This window comes from Maniola hyperantus, chromosome 4, assembly GCF_902806685.2.
Source record: "Maniola hyperantus chromosome 4, iAphHyp1.2, whole genome shotgun sequence".
Classification (NCBI taxonomy): Eukaryota; Metazoa; Arthropoda; class Insecta; order Lepidoptera; family Nymphalidae; genus Maniola; species Maniola hyperantus.
This window is the reverse complement of record NC_048539.1, coordinates 9,264,747-9,287,720: the sequence shown is the minus strand read 5'-3', so window position 1 is coordinate 9,287,720 and position 22,974 is coordinate 9,264,747. Positions and strand designations below refer to the sequence as shown.

Sequence of the window (22,974 nt, the reverse complement as noted above, 5' to 3'; positions counted from 1 at the left end):
AAATAAACCCAATAAATTACATCACTCTCCTATCCGTCATTGACCTGTAGGTATTAATAGTAGTACCTAGGTAAAATAGAGGTCAGCGATATCCCACCACATAAACATAAGTCGTACATGCATGATGTGGCATTTAACGATAAAGTACCTACTTTTTTAAATAAAATATTATATTGATGCAATTTTTCAAATGAAAATACAATAAACAAAAATACCAAACTTATTCTAGAACATAAAAATTACAGATCGAAAATATCATCTAAACCACCGCAACGAGGCAGGGTGCCCAGAACGCTGGCAGCGTTACCTCGTTGAATGGCCAGACTAATATGCTGACCGAGGTAACTGCCAGCCCTCCGGTCCCCCGTGGATTCCGCGAGACGGGATGAAAGGTCCTTAAAAAAGGATCTAGCATCCTCGCCCCACGAACCCATGGTTAATTAAATTAGATTCACTTTATTTAAGTAAATCTTTCAGTATCTAAGATAACTCTGAAAAAATATAGGTATAGTCAAGACAAATACCTAGTTTATTGCCAAAGACCAAATTCAGAATTAGAAAGGTTGCACGATTGAAAAAGCGAACTATAAGTAGTTCATCAATTTAGTTTTTACAATGTTAATTACATCTGCACAATTCAATAAAAAAATCTGTAGAGAGAAGCCATTATTTATACTAACAACCAATGATATTAGAAGAAAATAGGTAGATACGTTATACGCGGACCGCAAGTGGCACGTTAAAACTAAGCTAATTAGCAAACCTGAGCTCAGTCGCCCGCTGGCGTCGCGCTATCGATGACGTCGTTGATAGTAATGTGTATTTTGTTTTCGTCTCCCAAAACAACCGAAAATGCCGTCGTGTGTGATGAGATTCTGCACAAACTACACAAGCAAGGTTTCCAAAAGTCAAGGAATCACATTTCATTCGTAAGTAAAACTATTTCTTTTATATAATTCGTATTTTTCACTTATTTAACAATAACAAACTCGTGCACGTTCGTGTAAAATGCAACTCATTGCAATTTGTACCTTATGTCACATGCCATAAGTACGTATCAAGTTATCGTTGTACGTATTTTAAAGTTTCCGATCAAAGAATATAAAATAAACAGATAGGTCTCTTCTGAGTATTGACAATTCAAATAGTGTGCATATTTCCTGTTTTAGGGAAGGATAAATTAACTATGGTCTAACATCTTTTTACGGTCCACTGCTGGGTCTCTTCATACAATGAGGGAATTTTGGCTATGGGTATGTAGATTGTGTAATAGTAAATATTTTCAAAAATAAAAAATATTTTCATTTCACATTTTATTCCTTTACCTACCTTCCCGCGGCTTCGTCCGCGTAAAATTTAGTAATTTTATTTCGACTTCTTTTCCATGTATGGGAGCCCCCTTTATTTAATTTAATTTAATTTTTATTATTTTTATTATAGCGGCAATAGAAATACATTCTGTGAAAATTTCAACTGTCTACCTATTACGGCTTACGAGATACAGCCCGCTGACAGATGGACGTACAGACAGCGGAGGCTTAGTAATAGGGTCCCGTTGGCACCCCTTGGGCACGGAACCCTAAAAACGAGCGGAACCGCGGGAAAAAGCTAGTTCGTAATATATTAAATACCACAGTATAAGGTTTTTATTTTACTATACAACTACAGTGTAGGCATAAATCGGCATTAGCCGAAAAGACTTTACTGTTTTTTTTTTCTTTGGAGTTTCTAGTTTACCGTCTCGTCCCGTCTCTTTTACGCTCGCATTATTAGGCATATATCCGTCCTTCTTCCACTCTTCTGTGCAGGACGAGGTAGTGCAAAATATAACCGTCTCTTTTTCGTGCGCAACTGAAGCTGATGTTATTAGTTCACCGTCCTTTACTCTCTGTTGTGTGAGGTTAAAATACTATCTATGCGATTATGTGTGTTGAGTCTTTCGGCGCTGACGCAGCGTGCCATTAATAAACATCGAATTTGATATAAGTAACCTATCTACCTCATTTTCTTCTAATATCATTGCTAACAACAGAGCCTAGTAATCAAATCATTACCACGTATAATGTAACTATTATTATTATATGACAACAAGTTATCGCTATTGAAATACAAATAATTGATGAGCAAGAAATCTTCCGACAAGATAAACAATAGAATGGCAGTAGGTAAGTGTTTAAGATTAAAGAAGCACGCTATAACGAGATTATCAAGATTCAAAGATTAACCTATAAAACGTCACCTGTCGTTATCGAGAGCTCAATACATAGTTTTTAGTGTTTATTACAATGAAATACCTCGGCTATATAATAGAGAGAGAGAGCCATCGCGTGCCAGACCTTCGTTATTTTATAAAAGCTGAAAGTTTATCTGCGTGTTGTTCCCAATACTGGGAGGAACGTTTGTTTGGATGAACCCCCTGCCAGACAGCCAAAGTTTAAAAGGGTGTCTGGCAGGGGAATGCCACGACACTTAGTGTCTGGCAATGCATGACGTGATTTCTAATACTATTCTGAAGAAAATTTAAAACTTAGACTTTATAATTTGACGTGAGATTTTGTACACCTTTATTACCTGTTATCTCCCAAAGCCACCATGATCCAAACAAACATCCAAACAAACGTTCCTCCCTTGAAAATATACACTGGAGCTTTGTAGTGTTTAGGGTGTACCTACCTATTTATTAAGTCATATTTTAAGTTTTTGCTAATTATAAACTATTCAAACAAACACAAAATGGTTAATTTTGAAAACACGATATACTTACTTACTTATGCAAACATTTGCAACATTGTTTTTATTCTTCATAAAGGTATACTTAAATGAATAAAAATTGGAAAGCGGAGAAATGTTTTACACAGGGTAACTGAAGAAACCAGTACCAGCATCACTGATCTTTTACAACAAAGATTACCTGGAATGGGTAATCTTTACACATTATAGTATATCATACAAGCGCAAGGTTACCCCCATTGTTTACTATAGACACCTTTAGATAACTAGGTGTGACGAAGGTATCGAGCAAAATGGTTCTTCGTTCTTTTACGTACTAAATAACCCATATTATAAATTGCGAAAGTAAGTATGCTTGTTTGTTAGTTTGTCCTTCCATCACGTCGCAACGGAGCAACGGATGGATGTGCAAAATGCATGCCTATCACATGGGAACCTCATTTCAATGAATCTGGACTTATTAAATTACATTTGTGCATGTAAATTAATAGGTATTATTTATTTATTTGGTGTATTTTGTGTTTATAAATTGTTATTTGACAAAAAAGACTTGTCGACGAAAGATCTATAGGTACATTTGCCGTAAGATTTGAAGCTTTGTCAAGTAAAATTTTATGGCACACAAACGCAGGTATTATTTTGCGATCGTTCACCGCAGCTCAATAGGGATGCAAGTTCAAGTCGAAGCCGGCCTTGGGTGCGCGTGCGCCGAATAGTAATCCATGCAACCCGTCTGGCACCGACGCTCTTTGTCTCTTCTGTGTTTCTGTATTCATATTGGGAAATAACCTCAATATAGAATAGTTCACTTGTTAGTAGTTTTTGCACTTTACACTCTAAATGAGGAAAATCTAAGGGAAAAATTGTCTGCGATGCATAAAAACCGGTTGGCGTTGCTTGGCTTGATAATCGGCGCGATGTCGCATTTGGACGCTCCTTATTAAAATTACGCTGCTTTTTACGTGCGCCAGTTAAGTAATCCTTTTTATACATTAAAAAAATTAAGACTTTAAAGTGTAAGTAAAATACTATAATAAAAATCTCCTTGTTCAGGTGAGAATAGTTTTATTAATCCTAACCACCTTACCATCTATAGGTGATCTATAGGTATCAACTATCAAATTTTCTAACTTACCGTACCTACAATACCTAAGGTAAGGCGTGTTAGATATATTTCTCTGTCTTAAATAATTTAACCAGTGCAAGAGTATGAAAAGGATCGTCAAATGCTAACATGTTGCGTAAATACACTGTGTTTTATGTTGAAAAAATATTAACAGCAAATTGACATTGGTTTGGAACTCCCATGCCGCATAAAAATAGACGTGTAATATGTACCATACATCTTCATCAACGCTCGCAAATATTTTATGCAAACAGGTAGGTATGCCCTTTTCACAGACTAACTACATGAAATATTGAGCCTGCAAACATTAAACCAACACGATAATTTTAAAGATCAAATTGTAGAGAACTAAAAACAGGCACCAACTTTTATTTTCGGCGGAAGAAAACCCCCCGACTTCCCTACAAGTTGTTCTGCCGTCATGCACGGGCTAAAACAACCAATTTTATTCTTGTCTTCCAGATCAACTTGAAGCTACAATTGCATTATTTCGTGCGATAATTCGTATACAGTACTACTGTATTAAAATAGGCCATTTTTAGGGTACCCTACCTCAAAAGGAAAAGCGGAACCCTTATAGGATCACTTTGTTGTCCTTCTGTCGGTCTGTCAAGAAACCTACAGGGTACTTCCCGTTGACCTAGAATCATGAAATTTGGCAGGCAGGTAGGTCTTATAGCAGAAATTCTGGGCAAAATCTAAAAACCCTGAATTTGTGGTTACATCACACAAAAAAAATTAAATTGTGGTCATGAACTAATAATTAGTATTTTAAATTTTCGAAGTAAGATAACTATATCAAGTGGGGTATCATATGAAAGGGCTTTACCTATATATTCTAGAACAGATTTTATTTATTTTTATGCATAATAATTTTTTAATTTATCATGCAAAAAGTCGAAAAAATACGACTGCAGTCAATGATATTAGAAGAAAATAGGACTGCAGTGCGGAACCCTCAGTGCACGAGTCTGACTCGCACTTGGCCGGTTTTTACTTATTTTATTAGCCATTTTTCAGGCCACTTTGATGTAGCCACTACCTACTAGCCGTTGACAAAGAAAACCTATAAAGATGAATTACGTTAACAATAATGCAATAAACGCACTGAAACTCTTTTAAGGGCCACAGCAGCCACGAAGCTTGCATCGAAGTGCATCGCGTTTTGCCAAGTTGTTACGTTCCATCGCTGCATTGAAATCGCGAATCGCTGATGATAAAAGCTTCGTGTCTGAAATTCTTTAATGCAAAGCTGTAAACTTGAGTTCAACACACTATTAGCTTCAATATCAAACAACACGACGTAAAACAGAAAACAAAACAACTAAATCTACTAATGAAGTGCTATGTAAATGGACTATGACTAATTTTACCAGTTTTCGGTTGTATTATATTATGCCTTTGGCCGACAATGAGGGGCGATGACTCCTGACAAATGCAGGCTGCAGTTGAATAATTACTGACTGTCAGTGACAAGATTTGTAACAGTAAATTTTGTTAACATTCTCTTCTCTTATCAGATGTGAGCCTTTAATGTTTGCTTACATGTTGTCTGTTTATTGCGGATTGTAAAGGTGAACGTTATCAAATGATCTTTTTTATCCTTAGTATATTATTATTACAGCTTGTTGTAACGTCTTGGATAGTTGTGTAGAATAAATAGTTCTATAGCTAATAGGTAACACCCAACATACCTAGTAACAATACAGAAAGTAACTACGGGTAAAGCTTTAATAAACTTTCTCTGGGCAATAACAAGTATGCTTTTGTTCGTAGATTTTTATTGTAACTAACAACTCCCAGTGCAGTATTTAAATCACGTGATTTGTATTTTGTAGATTACATCACAGAACTCTAAATGAGGTAATAGAAATGGTATCTGAATCTCTTGTAATTAACAAGAGGACCGTATATCACCAATTTCCATCCAGGAGACGAACAGAGGCTACGTTTTATCCCGGAAAATCGAAGAGTTCTCACGGGATTTTAAAAACCGATACCTAACGCAGACGACGACTTCGCGGTATTGTCATAAGTGGAACTTATGATAAATACAATTAATCTATATCTAAATATAAAAAGAAAAACTTGGCATGCAGATAGCAATTATTACGTAGACATCCGTTAATAAAGGATTTTTGAAAATTCAAACCCTAAGAGGGTAAAATAGGGGTTTGAAATTTGTGTGGTCCACGCGGACGACGTCGCGGGCATCAGCTTGTCACAAAAGCGACATGAGACATAGCTACCTCGTTATTAAATCGGCAACAAGAAAGTCCGAATGTAATGAATGCAAAGACGTTTGTCAAGGTGGTGTAAAATTTGGCACAACCGTATCGGGGTCAGTGTGTCCTTGTAACGGTCGGAGGCTGCGCTTGCGTCTGAGATCTTTATATTATCGCAAAACACCCGAAGCAATTAGGTACGTATTCCATGTTGCTTTCTTTAAAACATAGTTGGTGAAATTTAAACTCAAAAAACCACTTCTCTCTTGACTTTATTTAATTTATTAGATACAATTAGTGCATTTGTGAGATTTAATCTATTGAACATCGAAATGAGCTAACACGCCGCATAGCCAAGATTATTTTGTACAGTAGGTATAACTAGACTAACCTCATACATAAACGTGACTGTCAAAAGCCATACTCCAGACATAATAAATGTGAGGCGTAAAAACACCTAATTTATATAGTATGTAAGTGTGCGTTTAAAGAACCTCGTTACGAGAATGAAACTGTCCTGCAATTTCTGTTAGTGTCCAGTTTGAAATCGTAGAGAAAAGAGCCGATTGACGTTTTTTTTTATAATGAAGCAATTTCAAGCAAGTGGGAGTACTTATTGCTTAGGTAGGTACTCAACTCGCACTTGTCTGGTTTTTGTTCTTATTGAACAGGCACGCTTTGTATCAATAAAAATAAGAGGATAAAAGTCGAGTGTTTCCAGTTTGAACGATTAGTTACCAACGAGGCGTGATGATTGGGCCGTTGCTTGTCCCCAAACTTCAAATTTACATAAGGAAATGTGTTAATGCCTTCTTTACACGGTTTCAATAAGAGCCGTCTCGCTGTTACGAAGATATAGTTTACTTTGTGGGGTTTCCTATCTTCAGAGAAAAAAGGAACCCTTATTCCTATAAAGGTTCCTATAGACAGACATACAACGAAGTGATCCTTCACTTCGTTGTATGTCTGTCTATCGTATTTGTCAAGACATGTAAAGGGAATCAAAAACTATAGGATACTTTCCTTTGAATCTTGTATAGCAATGTTTTGTAGCACAATTAAAAAATCCGAAAACTGTATGTTGTTTTATTTTTTGTACTATGGTAAGGAACCCTTCGTGTGCGAGTCCGACTCGCACTTGACTGGTTTTTTCTTGAGGAATGTATATAACAGTATTAACATTGAGTTTTTAATTACATCAATCGATGTAACAAATTATTACATTACAGATTATTTTAGTTACGCGTAGTGTTTGTAATGTCGTTAGCTGAGTACCTATGTTCTTATTATGAGCAACGACCTTTAGAACTAGTTGCTCTGAATTATAAGTTAGGAATTATGACTAATCCATACAGTATGCAATAGTACCTATATATAAGACCAAGTGCGGTGTAAGATTTATAAAAGATTAATTTATGTAAATGAGAAAAATGTAAATATTAATATTTTATGATACAAATAAGAAATAGCATACCTATTTATTAAAAAAATCCTATTGCGAAAAAAATAAGTCTTAGTAAGATTTTTAATTTTTAATTTAATTGGATCCATTCCGTCATCAGCATGAAACTGATGTACCTAACTGCTTTACATTTTAGGAAAATTTAGATCTATGAAATTAACGACCAAGTGAAAGTTTTTTGAAATATAAAAAAACCCCAAACATAAAAACAAAAGTATAACTTGTAAAAGGCAAAAAAAAGAAAAGCACTTCCTTTAATCCCTTTGTTTTTAATTATTAGTATCTACTCAGTGCGTGAATCACCTACGAGTATGTTAATAATCGTATTACGCTTCTATCGAAGGCATTGCGAAAGAGATTACCTATTTACTAGTTACTATTTTCACTATCACTACAATCGTATCGTAGATAGCACATGAATGAAATTTATCGCATCAATCACTGTTCCCTGATAAAATTAATTTGGAGCTTCCATCAATTTACATTTTGAAATGAACGCTCATAAAACACTAGAAGCTAAGAACCCAGTATTTTTCAAGCTTAGTGCTATTCATATTACCCGAGACACCGCGTGAATTTAAGTTATTACATCCCGTGGGAACTCTTGATACCCGTGATTTTCCGGGATGAAATATGGGTTAATTCAGGTTATACCTAAGCTATCTCCATTCCTCAGCCAAATGGGTTTAGTCATTGTGACTTGAAGGAGTAACAAACATCCAAAAATTCAATCTTTCACATATGTATTTATGTATTATTATATTTGTGTTGGATATCATTTGATGCGATGCAACAATTGTCTAACGTAATATTTGGTAGATAACTTTTTTTATGTTCATGGGACGTCAATACAGTTTTTAATTAAATACTTACTTAGTAAATTATTTATTACTTCAAAGAGGCAGCAATTTTCATAGCTAAACAATCAATTTGCATATATTACACAAAATATTATGCAAGGCATGTTGGTAAACACGTGGAGAAGTACAAAGTTATTAGGTGATTATACTAAACGTGCATTGTAAGTTATATGCTTTATCACAGATTATATTAAAATGTCGCAATAATTAGAATACACGAGACTATGCCACCTTTAAATTTATTATCTAATTGAATCTTTGATAGGCTCCAGAAGTATTACAGTCTTTACGGGCAAGGTCGATTTGCAGAACAACCAGACTTAAGGCAATTTCATCATCATCAACAACTCATCACCGGCCCACTACTAAAAACAGGTCTCCACTCAATGAGTAGGGTTTAGGCCTTAGTCCACCACGCTGGCCAAGTGCGAATTAGCAGATCTCGCACACCTTTTAGAACATTATGGGGAACTCTCAGGATAAATTATTCTGAGGCAATTTAGGCAAAGTCATTTGCCTTTCTCCTAAATAAGCTTCAAGCCTTCGGAGCCTGTTTTTATTTTGAATTGCGTATTTTAGTATAAGTAGGTGTTAATTAAGTTTTCTATTTAGTCCGTCAATGAATTAAAAATTAATGTTCAAATTTCCTATCAATGACCTGTAGACACTCTGAGCAGGAAAGCCTTTAAATTTGAAATCGTTGATTTGAGAATGTGGGGCAGCGCTCTATAATCTGTTCTATCATCTGGTCTTCCTCGTCTCAGATGGCGGTAAGCTTTCGACCCCATCTGTGCAGGAGATGTTAGTTCCCCTGCCTTGTCGTTAGTTTATTCACTCGGTTATTTGGACCACAAATATCGAAGAAGAAAGCTTGTACTAGGACCCTAGGACTAAAAAGCCAGCAATTTTTAGTTACCACTTTTTCGCGACTGGGTTTGTTTTTGTTTTGCACATCTCTCTATGGTTACATCATGAGTAATTAGAATTCCTTACTTATCAATTCATAATAACACTTATTGTTGCCCTGTGCCCGTATTGGGTGATGTAAAAAATTATATTAAGTCGATGACACGTCATATTCTAGGAAGTATGCAACTGTTTTAGATTTAGCCAACCGTGGATAGGATAGCCTTTGGAAGATTGAGACACGTGCAAAACACGTGCGAATATTCATAACGACTTCCTCGTCATTTGAAATTCTATCATCTCCTCATAAAAGTCACAAAATCAGGTTGCGTTTTATCAATATCCTATAGCAGCGGTAGGTAACGTGCTTTCACGTGAAAGTGAAAAGTCAACGCAATTTAGATACATACTTTTTATTTACGTACATACATAATACATATTATATTTAAAAGTTCGTGAAAGTTTCAAGACCTACATTTATTGATTACGCGAGACCTAGACTAAAGTTGAATAATTAAGAAAAAAACTTGAATATCCATAGAATTAAAACAGATAATGTAGAATCATTGTCTTGAATTATATTTTTATCTAAGTAAATAAAAGTTTTCAATTTAGATACATACTTTTTATTTACATACATACCTACATCTAAATAAAAGTTTTCAAATTGTATTGTATGAAACGGGTAGGTACATACCACGATATGTCGTTAAATCACGAAGTAAGCTTAAAATCATTAGTTTAAAATTGTCCAAAGCTGCCACTGTAACATTGTTGTGATTTAAACATAAAAAACAATACAATATGTAGATATATAAGTAACGAGCTCCTATAAATTACCGACATTATGTTTGAAAATAGGTTATGCGTGTAAATGGGGTGATCATTACTTGCATTGTATAAATAACATACCTACACGTGTATTTGTACATTTGAGACGCAAAATATAAATGGGTGGAAAAGATTTCGCTATGCCATAGCGAAGCTCGTGGCTTCTATAATATTTGTGGCATAATTGGATCATTCACGTGAAGCGATCGATGATTTACTATACAATTATCTTGTAAACAATGACCTACGCATTCGAAGTGCACATGTTTTACTACGTGCCAGCAAATTCTTTACGTGTGTAAGGGAGTTATTAGTTTTATAGCAAGCAGAGAGGCTGAGAAGTGAGAGCTTAATTTAATATAACAGTAATTTAAGTCAAGTAACCTCAATGTTGTGAGTTTCAAGGAACGCAGCTCTTAATTTATTCATTTTTTTCTAATTATATCGATTGACAAGGTTAATTTGTTTAATGCGTTTTTAATTTAGGTATTTAGATGGACGACTAATCCTGCTACTTGCAGTCCAAATCATTTAAAAGGGTACATATTTTTTTTAGGAAAATAGTCATCAATTCAAAATGGAAGACGGTTAAAAATAGTTTTTGTAATTATTTAACTACTTTTTGTAAATATTTCATTCATCGTTTTGAGCGATTAAATAATAATGTTTTGTAAAAAAGGATACGAAAATAATGCCTATATGGTTTTTAAAATCCATTGCATAGTTAGGACATTTGTTGACATTATAACATGAGGCAAGTAGTTGTTAACATGGAATACATAATAAAATCTGAGAATCTTTGTAAAAATGAGATCGGTACGCGATATACGCAATAGAAACAAGCTATTAACCTCGCATCGGATTGTCAGGTTTATAATGTTTATTACTATTTTATTCAAATAAATGAGGTTAGTTTAAAAACAACTGAGCGATGACTCCTCGCAAAGCCTTTGGAACATAACATTGTTTGCAGCAAGCTTAGAGAATAAATAAAACAGCAATGTTTAGGTATTGTTCACAGGTTTTTCTTTGTACTCGTCCAATATGAGTAAAAGTTTTTAAAAAGTGATTTAAAAAGCACTGAAGAATCAAAACTTTTAGTGTAGGTACTTTTTTGAAGTTGTTAAATGATGAATAGTATAGATAGGACTCTTTGATTTTCCGGGCTAAAAAGAAGCGTTGTGGATGCAACTATAACTTTTACAAAATTTCGTTAAAGTCTTAAAACGGATGGGCCGTGTAAAGGAAATAGTCAGACATACTTTTGCATTTATAATATTTGTAGGTTTAAGGATTATAGGTGACTTTTCAGTGTCACAAGCAAACAGGTGGCCCCTATACCGTGGCCATGACCATATCACTTTATCCGCGCATGCAACAGATAATTGGCAGTAATTAATCACAATTACATGGTGATTGACAAAACATTAAAATAGAATCCGTAGCGTGTGAACTAACATTTTCCGTAGAGAGTATTTTTTTCTCGGTTGCCCTTTGTCGACTGAACTCACGTTTGCTCACGTGGAGCCATGTTGCTAATAATAATTGTAGGCTAATCATCTCCTGACTTCTTACACGCGCAATAAATTTATTGTGTGGGGTCAATAATTAGTGGAAAAGTGTACCTAAGTAAATACTTTAACTAAAGTATTACTTACTTTAACTAAAGTAACTACTAGCTAGCTGATCACCGCGTCTTCGTGCGCATATTTTTTTTAAATTTATATTTATTTACATTTTATTATTGTAACTCACGATTCAAAAGCATTTTTAATAGTTTTTTAAATAAAATTCTATTTGGATCAGCTCAAACTACTGCTCTGTGTCTTAAAACTCATGTTATAAAATATATAGGTACTTAGAAAAAAATCCATACATTTAGAGGTTTCTTTAGACCACATTGAAATTCCTCAATTAGTTGAATTGAGGATTTTCAGAAATTCCATCACAGTGAAACAGGGTCAGATCAGCTAGAACTCAGGAGGTACATAAAATAGATTAAAAATCTAATATATAAAAATCAGATAATGTGTGTGTGTAATCCTTACCTATGCGTTCGCGCATCGTTCATCTGATTGAGTTGATTGACACGTCTTAATATGTGAAGGTTTTTGGGATAAATTCCACTGACACATACAAAGCGATTCGCATCCTTGTTTCTGATTCAAATCGCTAGGATATGGAACGCGCGTCGGCATCAGTTTTCCGCTCCTTCTAGTCAAGAGTGAATAGGCATCTTCTAGGCAAGCGCGCTTCATCTTAGGCCGCATCATCACTCGCCAGCAGGTCTGAGTGTCGTCGTCTGATTGCAGCCAAGCGTTAATAGTATCATCAACGCTGATGAACGTACGATAGATGGTGCGCGAGTCGCATTACTACGCATGGCGTGGCTAGTAGATTATATTATAACATGGAAATATCGTATTGTAGAGTTGTACTATTTTGTCTTGACAGAGAAGATGCAACAATTGGCTGTAATTTCCTATATTTACCCTAGAGCGGACTTCATAATAAAATTACGATAAACGACAATAGTTTAGAGTAATGATTGAGCGTCAAAGCGAACAATGAAAAGCGATCATCAGAGGACGGTGGCCGTGGCGCGCGTGTTGAAGGTCGCCGCCTGCTTCCTGCGTGCGTGACGAGCATGCGCTGCCACAAGCCTGCACACCTCATAATGATATATCACTAAGCCTATATGCTATAGACCAAAGTCGAAACAGCACAGCAGTTGCCTGGTAAAGACTCACTCGACTAACTAACCAAAGCTACCTAAGTATATAACGATTATGATATGGCTGTAAATCTTGGGCATGAATAAACACAAAAGTAAAGAATAAGCTCATACTATCATGCGAGAGCGATCATGGGAGAACGGTGATAGCCTAGTGGTTAAGACGTCAGCCTTCTATTCTGGAGGGCCGGGGCACACAATCCAATCCCGGGCACACACCGCTAACTTTCAGAGTTATGTGCGTTTTAAGAAATTAACTATCACTTGATTTAACGGCGAAGGAAAACATCGTAAGGATAGCTGCATGCCTGAGGTGTGTAAAGTCTGATTTGCACTAGGCCAGCGCGACGGACTATGGCCTTCTCATCTGATAGGACACCCATACGCAGTAGTGGGCTGGTGATGGGTTGATCATAATGATCATGTTAGAACAGCAAATTTTTCAAGAAGATCCATAGACCAACCAGAATAAGAGGACATAGGAAAATCCAGAAAAATTATCTGGTAGCTAAATTAAATGTGTTTGGAGAGACTGAATCGTTGCCGGAATTGCTGGGTTGGACATCTACAAAAATATGGGAGAGGATCTTGTTATGAAAAAGCCCAAATACTTAGGTCGTCTATTTGGGAAACATCCTGTTGGATCTATTAAAAGCTTTTGCACTGCAAGAACATTTTGAGCTGTTAGTTAGATACATATAATTTAAAAAAATCGTAAGCGCACACGTTTCCGACTTGTTTCGTTGTTCGCTTTTTGAACATCGCATTTAAATACTGTAGGTAGTAAGTAGGCACATGTTCATTACGGGCGTACCATCGAGGTTACCCGGTCGCTTTTTGTACACAGAAACCTATTGTCGGATGATTCCGGTCACATCAACGTCGATGCTATTTTCAGAACATATTTTTACATTAGATACTAATCCTGTTTTGCCGCGACTTCTTTTTATTACACGGGTTTTCAATGGGAACAAAAACAATAGAAATTTACTTAGGTTATAAACTCTATAAAATGAAACTTTTAGGCGAAACATCTTTCTTTAGATTCCCACATATAATTATTATACCCAGAACTCTTTTTAAAGTTATACATGTCACAAATTTGTGAAGAATAATAATTATATTTTAGAACAGAAAATGACTATACCTTAAATGTAACGATAGTGGCTTACGTGAAACAACTAAACACATATACAAATTCCTTAAATTCACATCGTATTACTTATCTCATCTTCTGCGAAATACTTAAAACATTCATTTCCCAGGAGTAAATTCGTGACTAGGGTTAAAGACTTGTTTGGCGGTTTAGTGTTCTTCAAATAATATTTTTTGCCCGTTTATCTCTGGGTTGGCACGCCGTGGTGCGATTGCGAGATACCAAGTCTCTTGTTTCCATAGCTCATAACAAGAAGGTGACTGAAGTTTACTGTTACTTATGCTTAACGTGTATTCCAAAAGCTTAGAGAATGGAGAGATTTAAATAATTGCATGAAACAATAGACATCGCAAATGATAAATCTCCTGTATTGAGGAATCTTTAACGTTTGCGCTTTCCATACATAAAAGTGTTAGTACAAAGCATTTATACGCTATCCTACGTCCTGAGAGTTCATTGTTCTAAACGGCGGGCGGCGTAGGAAATTTTACGAGAGATGTCCGCTGTATGGAACATGCGTCGAATTTTTATATCGCATTAATTGTACATGTTGTAGAGTGATAAAAACAAAGAACATCAGTTCCTCGCACTTTTGCTGGGGCCATTGTTCCTGCGCAGGTATTTGATGGGAGAATGACCCCCTGTATAAGGGTTCGTTATTCATAACAGTACCTATTGAAAATGGCAGGAAATGGCTTCCTTGCGGTGAAGCAACAACGGCACGGTATTCACGTGATTGCAAGGTACAATGACCTATAAAATTTGAACCCTGTATCCCAGCAAAAACAATGCTGGCAGCCTGAATAATTTCGTGACTTGATTTATAATTCTTCAAATCGTATCCTAGTAACCGTTTGAGCATTTCAATACTTTTGATGTCAATTGAGTTCATTTCCAAGCTCTCGACCTCTTGAGCTCTCGGACCAAGGAAAATTATGTTCCTCGTTTTTAGAGCCCTTTTATTATTTACCAGTTTTGCAAGGCAGATAGGGAAGTGCTGTATTATTTTTCGTATGAATTTATTTAAAGTATTGGTTGAGCCCATTCCCGTCTTCGGACATCATTGTAAATATTTTGGGTGTTAGGTAGGAGGTATTCATCTGTGCACAGTGCAATTATAAGAACATAGACTAAATAAGAACCTATGCGGAAAACCCTGGGGAAAATTATACAGTTTTTCCGTCCAATGAAACTATCATTTTGATCAATTAAGAACTGTTCATAGGTCTAAAGTTGCCTATCATGCTGGCAACCGGTTTTAATTTTATGAGCCATAGAATATTTTAAATATGCTATTTATGATCCACTTTATTTTTAACTAGATGATACCCGCGACTTCGTTTACGTCGATTTAGGTTTTTGAAAATCTCGTGATCAATTAAAAATCTTTCATTTTCCGAGATAAAATCTATCTCTTATGTCCATCTCCAGGATGCAAGCTGTCTTTGTGCAAAATTTCGTCACAATCGGTTTAGCTGTTGAGCCGTAAAAACGTAACATATTTGCATTTATAATATTCCTAAGATAAGATTTCTCGGACATCAACAATTAAAACAATATCAGTACTAGTTTACTAATATTTTTCCATGGGAGGATGTAGGGGCCTAAAGTTTAGAGACTAAACCATAACGGGATACCGACAACGTCGAAATCCCGCCGTCTATACACAACCCCATAATGAACAGAGCAAATAAACTACTTACTTAATTAAAATGGTCATGTGATATACCTACTACCTACCTATTGTCATTTAGTTATTTATTTTTATTGTATTTTAGTTTTAAGTTTATATATTGTATTGGGTTTATACCTTTAAATAAAGAAAGAAAGAATAATAACGGCGGTTAGCCACTCATCCGATCCGAGTCCGTGAAAATACGTTCCTTCTTAGAATAACAACCCGCGTTCCTTTTTGTTTTGTATGGTAGCTTATGACATATTATGTCGTAGATATTTTTTATATCCGTATTTTCACGAATTCGGATCGAATGAGTGCGTGATCGCTGAAAGGCATGGTTAAGTAACTATAATATAGTGTTACACTAAATTTTTCATTTCCGACAGATTTTACTTTTAACCGCTTTTCCTTTTAAGCTTCATATTTATTACATGTTAGAATATGAAAACTAAGCAGGTCAGTAGAGCGCTGATTAACCCTGACATAGTGTTACGAGTAGCTTATCACATTTAAGCTGTAATTCGAATACATACAGAAAAACTCATTACAGCACAGCCTTGCTAGTATGACAACAGTTTAGTAAGAAGTAAGAATCGACTATAAACGAATTACATTACAATACACTTAGCACTGAAATGATGCTATGAAATTCTGAAACCAGATGCCTTTTGAACCAACATAATATTTTGTTTTACTCAATTTCGCACCTCTGTTAAGAGAGCGACATAAAAAATTACATATTAAATGAATGAGCCAAATTGTGCATTTGTATGATCAAGTGCACGCCGAAATCTATGCACTTGTACTAGGCACTTTTTTGAGTCATACTTCTATGCCTTGAAATATTTCTTGATAATTATTCTACTGAATTGGACTTAAAACTTGTTCATCTTCGATTTCTTGATCACGATTAGGTTCGTAGTCTCAAAACAGAAAAATATAAAAGGTATTCTATATCATGCCTATAATATTATAAATTAAGTAGGTATATGAAAGTTTGGATATTTGTTACTTAATTACGCTAAAATGCTAACCGACTTGGATAAAACTTAGAATGGAAATCAATTACAATTAACCTAACTTAGAACATCGTACTCTTTCTCCCGGAAAATCAAAGAGGATTTTTAAAAACCTATATCCACGATATGACCTAGAATTTGTTACTTATCGATGATATCTTGATTCACATACCACTTTATTGTATTATAAGCCAGTTGCCAGTTGGTAATTAATTCAATGTCATGTAATGACCTGTTATACGCACGCTCTTTAGGTAATACGCGATATTTACAGGCTCTATGGCCTAGAACTTTGTACGAACTAGGGTTCCCACTTTCAATTTATTGATGACAAATTAGCGTTTCACAATGAACTTTCCACTATAATTTTTTACTGTTACTAACTACTTCTGGACTATCATATAAAATGCTAGCATAATAATAATCAAAACCCAAGCATAATCATTGCGACAACGCTTTCTCGCGGCTTTTGCAAGACATTGTCGATACAAAAGTCTCAAGAAAACAATTGTCGCACTAATAATTTGTACTTGGGCTGATGTTTGTCTGTAACACAGATCTCCTAGCCACCTGTCCCACAACCTTTTTTTTCGGTAGTTGTTGAGTATTTTATTGAAAAAGAAACAATAAGGAGTATGTAAACTACCGATAATACTTTCGAATGAATTTACGACACAGACAGACTTACAAAATTGCTAAAATAAATAAAACTACTATTTCTTGGCGATTCTGTTCTATTATTCAGTTATATATGTATCACCAGCGACAACCCTTGGCTTCTGCTCTTGAAAATATAGGCATTTTTTTATTTCCCATCCCATGGGAATTTTGAAAAATCCGGTCTTAATATTTGTTTACATTATAATATAATTATGTACCTACCCAGGATTTGGGCTGAGCGTGAATGAGTCCTTCATGACTTTTCTTTTTATATTTAGATTTAATGACCCAAAACAATTTTCTAATGTAATATGTTATTTGTTGTTATTTATGTTTCACATGAGTAAAATAAAGTGGAAACCCTACGAGAATTGTTGCAAGCAGTGAATCATAGCGCGTTCGAATTGTTCTCAGAAAGCATCGAGTTTATGGTCGTTTCCTTCTGAACCCTAGCAATAAGTAGGCATTCTTGCCCCTGAGTCACGAAACCAGCGGAACCACTTCTTTTCCGGACTATACGGTATTCGAAAACAGGTTGTAGAACATTTTTATGCAACCGCATTTAAATATTTCTTGTTTATTAATTACTTACAGTAGGTACATTTATGCATATTATTGGATTAAACCTTAAATCTTTATTTTTTAATGTTACTACATTTTCTCTATTTACGCACTGTTTTATCACCCTGGTGCCCTTTTTTGGGAAGATGGCAACTTGCTGTGGCACAAGCTGCCATACCTCATAGCATGGTGCAGCCAGACATTGGTCTATTATTTCGAGATGGGCCCAATAGACGTCACGCAAGGGGATCACCGATGAGTATGCACTGAGATTGGCCAACGACGAGGCTTTAGTACTTAGGTAAATCTTCTACGTAGCCCGATGTCACTCCCAGCACGTCGGGTATCTTAAAAAAATCTCCTCCGTTAACAAAAACAAAAGGTAGGTACCACCTATTCGTAGACAGCGTTCCGTTAGAAAATTAATAATTTTTGTTAATACTCAAGGGTGATTGAACAATGATTCATAAAAAGGATATCCATAAACGCGCTTTTTTTTCGGATGCTGATATTATGTTAAATAACTTGTTACCGGAAATTAAAGAGCAGAGTTTTAGAAAGCTCCACCACCAGCTAATAGCCAATAAAATACGAGTATGTGTAAATACACCTACGCCATATGAGTATGTATTCGTGAGTCATGTATTACTCCAACGAATTTGGGAGGCCCCTGATACCTTTGAAGTGACGTAAACATCGTACGTTTTATCTTGTCGGTGTATCATTCGTTATGAATGAACATTACTATCAGGTGTGGCTACTACGGATATACCTACCTATTCAGTTTCAATTTTATGAGTCGAAGGCATAAGTGATCGTATTCTGAGAAATGTGAGTCAGTTGTCGACCAACTGCGAGATCATTTCCGATTCCGATCTACCTAATCGATTATGGATGATGTTGCATTGCATGGGTACCTATTCATTTAAATTTTAACGGAACCTCAATAACATTACTCACCGGGACGAATTTAGTTTCATTTGATTTGATCATTATTATCAACAAGAAGCTAATTAAATAGTAAATAAATTCAATCTTTTCGGACAGGTAAATAAATTAACTAAATTTTCGTTTTTTGGCACGAATTGCAAATACAAGTTGAATAGTATCTTTTTTGAGGTAAAAGTGTAAACAAGTAAATTCCAAATTGAACTAAGCAAAAGTCGAAAGGTTAATCATGTTGTATTTATTTATACTTAGTGTAAATAGTTTTCAATGGTGTATTGTAATAATCATTAGTTTCTTAAATTGATATTATTATATTCGGCAAAGCATGACATGAGATATGAGATGGGTGAATTCTTATACCTATTTAAATCTAATTAAACCTTAAGTACTTATTAATAGAATTTAATAAGATTGTTATTAGAGTGAAATTCGGCTGATACTGCAATGTGAATATTGAAATTTGTTCACTCACCATTGCGCTGTTGGTTTCACCGTAAGCAGGCGCTGCACTACTCCTCGTCAGAAAGACCATCGTTGCCGCTGCCGCCCATAGCATCCTTAAACTACTTCTCAAACCAAAGAACGCCATACTTCTAGATGATATGTTTTCTCTTATCGTTAATAAGCTCATTTGTTCTTAAAATTATCTATAAAATACTACTCTGTTATAACAAACAATATGTCATTCTTATTTATGTTGAAAATAATATTTGTAGGCCGCTACGGTTACAAAATATTCCTATAAAATCATTTAATGATGTATCTCGATATGTAATTTTGCGATATCCCGTTATCTGAAACAAAATAAAAGTATGTTTATTATATGCGTAATATTATTATTTAATTTTATACATAAAAATAGTGTTTATCTGTCTGTCTGTTTGTTACCTATGCGTTAGCGCATTGTTCATCCGATTGAGTTGAAACTTTGTATAGATATTGTTGGGACTTGCGGAATGCGGATAAGTTTTAGACATCGACGTACTGTGTTCGGCAGAAAATAATGCACATCGGCCTTTAGAATGACATTTCGGCTTTGTAGAGCGTTGTCTCTGTCACTCATACCTATATGATGTTTTGTCGGTCTCAACGACAGAGACAATGCTCTACAAATCGGCTTACTCCTTCTAAATATATATATTTTTTTATTTATTATATTTTTTTCCAAATATCGTCCCGAGTAAGGACCGAACTCACGACCTTAAGATAAGTACTAAGGTACTAGCTGGTATTAGCTATTATTATTATTATATATTAGAATCAGCAAGTGTGTAATAAAGATTAATTTTCAAGATAATTATTTCTAAGGGTCATAGTCTTGGTTGACACATCGTATCCGCTACTGTGAGTCACAGCTCACAAGCACTTACTAAGTTGATTCCACTCACGAAGAGTGCTATGCTAGCAAGTCACAGTTTCCACTAAGCAGTAAAATTATTATAATGTCCACAAAGCACAAATCCTTGTGTTTATACAAGGCTTACTTATTTATGTTAAAAACATAAGATAATTTATTATATTATATTAGATGCTTGTGTTAAATCCATACTAATATTATAAATGCGAGAGTATGTCTGTCTGTTTGCTAGCTTGTCACCGTCTGTTTAACCGATTTTGACGAAATTTGATATAGAGATAGCTTAGATCCCGGGGAGAAACATAGGGTACCTACTTTTTGTCCCGGAAAGTTACAGAATTACCTAACTGGCGTTTCTTATTGACACTAGGTAATAACTACTTAATCAATTCAAAACGATAATAGTCAATTTTTGATTTGAAGTAAGTATTCAAAATTCGGTTCAAAGTCATAATATATTTTTTAGTCTATGAAACCTCTAGGTATTAATCTAACACTGTTAACCCAGATACCGGCACGAGGTACGGGCCCGTCAACAAACAGCGTTATCAATACGAAAGATAAGTTCTTTTCAACATAATCACCACTTACAGAAACTTTTCCCGCATACAATTGCTGAATAAATAGATTTTTTAGCTTATTATTTATGATAAAAATGTATTAACACCGATAGGAATGTTCTGATTTCTTAAGTGTTTGTTTTGTCACACAATTGGTATTTTTTATCACAGGTAGGTAAATTGTTAGTGTTAAAGGTAAAAACGTTATAGTCGCGCTACATACGTTAATATTTCAAATCAAGCCGATTAGCATGTAACCAGTTTGTACACACTAACTGACAGATTTGTGAAAATAGTAAGCGACAGGTTGAGGTGGCAATCGGAGTAAGAGGCGAGGGGACGCCCGCGCATATCCACACAGCGCCCGTGCTCGCCGCACCGGGTTAGCGCGGGGGCTGTGCGAGTGTGTGGGGCGTACCCACCCCCCCTTTGCAATCTCGACCTGTCGCGTACCCGAGTAATCACATTTGAAACCTGAAAACTCAAACTTTATGGTTACGTACATATTATGTACCTACCTAACGTCCTGGGATTGCTCCCGACGCTCTAAACACTAAGTACTGGCAGCAAGTGAAACGTATCTTAGTAGTTAGACCGTCGGGCGCGATCCCAGGAGACGTGGGTTTGAATCCTGCCGGTCCGCAATTTTTGATATGTATTTAATTTTTTTTTAATAAATTATCTGATCTATTAGTCTACAATAAGTATAAAACGCTTCTTAAAAGAATGTCAGTATAAGCTAATTTTCGCTGTTTAGATTAGTAGTGATAAGAATTCGATAGTGTAGTGGTAAGAATTAAGGCCTTCCCAATCCCTTATGACTTCATTGTGTGAGTTGTGACTGTACACTGATAAGATGAAACAGTGAGATAATACACATTGTTGCCTACGAAATGAAATAAAATTAATTAATTAATTTGTGTAGTGGCACATGATATTAAGACTTTACCACCGGTTTGGAAAGCAGATTCTACTACGAAGAACATCTGCAAAAATAGTTGAACAAATTACCATCTATACTAATATTACAAAGAGCTAAACTTTATAAGTTTGTTTGTAGGGAGTAATCTCTGGAACTACTGATCCAATTTTGAAATTTCTTTCACCAGTAGAAAGCTACATCAGTCCTGAAAGATATAGGCTATATTTTATTTTTAACCGACTTCAAAAAAAGGAGGAGGTTCTCAATTCGTCGGAATCTTTTTTTTAATGTTTTATGTATGTTCCCCGATTACTCGAAGATGCCTGGACCGATTTTGAAAATTCTTTTTTGTTTGAAAGGGTATACTTCAAAGTTGGTCCCATTCAAATTTGGTGAAGATCTGATGAACATCTTTGAAGATAGATAATGGAACTCCTCAACGGATAATAGTAAATTGCTCGCGATCAGTGTAATAGCTTAGTAAACAGTAGATTTTTAACCAGGCATAGAATATTTTAATACCATGGGGCCACTAAAAATTGTGAAATAATTTTTTTTACAAAAATTAAATAAAAACCTACTTCATACCTAGCCTCAAACACTAAAAATTAAAAAATAATTTAATTTATTACCGAATTTATTATGTAACAAGAGTTAATATAGTTCCATGATCATATTTTTTGGGGTCGGTGCCAATGAGGTGCCATTGTGGAGTCTCATAAAAATATGAAGTCTAGACGATTCGCGCAGCTAAAGCCAATTGGCACCGGCACCAAAAAGTATTATCATGGAACTATATTAACTCTTGTTACATAATAAATTCGGTAATAAATTAAATTATTTTTTAATTTTTAGTGTTTGTGGCTAGGTATTGAAGTCCGTTTTTATTTTTTTTGTAAAAAAAATTTACTAATTAGAGATCCCTACGAAAATTATAATAAGCTACCCGTGCGAAGCCGGAGCGGGTCGCTAGTAGGTATACATATAAATTATCCTATTCCCAGGCCTTTCGCTACCCTTAATTTGTATGGTAGGTATATACAATATACATATATTTTGTATGGTGTTAAAAACAGCGAGCCTCTATTTAATGCCTCGAACAGTTTTCTGCTCACCAGAGCGTGCCGATGAAGGTTTCACCGTCATTGGAATCATAATATTACCTAACTTTATTTATCGAAACTTTTTTGTTTGCCGGTAAATATTGCAATGTAAATTTTGGCTCCGAAAAATAAACTC

The 22,974-nt window shown here is 35.2% G+C and overlaps 1 protein-coding gene across 15 annotated transcripts in view; it reads right to left on the bottom strand.

The window, feature by feature from the left end:
- Mmp1 (Matrix metalloproteinase 1) overlaps positions 1–22,974 on the bottom strand; it is a 63,847-nt gene that overhangs the window by 17,975 nt on the left and 22,898 nt on the right. For 14 of the 15 annotated variants that reach the window (XR_011236697.1, XR_011236701.1, XR_011236700.1 and 11 more), the window contains exon 2: positions 19,369–19,690. The exons of the other annotated variant lie outside the window; for it this stretch is intronic. Coding sequence is in view for 3 of the 14 variants with exons in the window: in XM_069498346.1 (XP_069354447.1) it covers positions 19,369–19,527 (159 nt within the window). In the remaining 11 variants the exon portion in view is untranslated. The remainder of the gene's footprint in view (positions 1–19,368; positions 19,691–22,974) is intronic. 15 annotated transcript variants of the gene reach the window in all.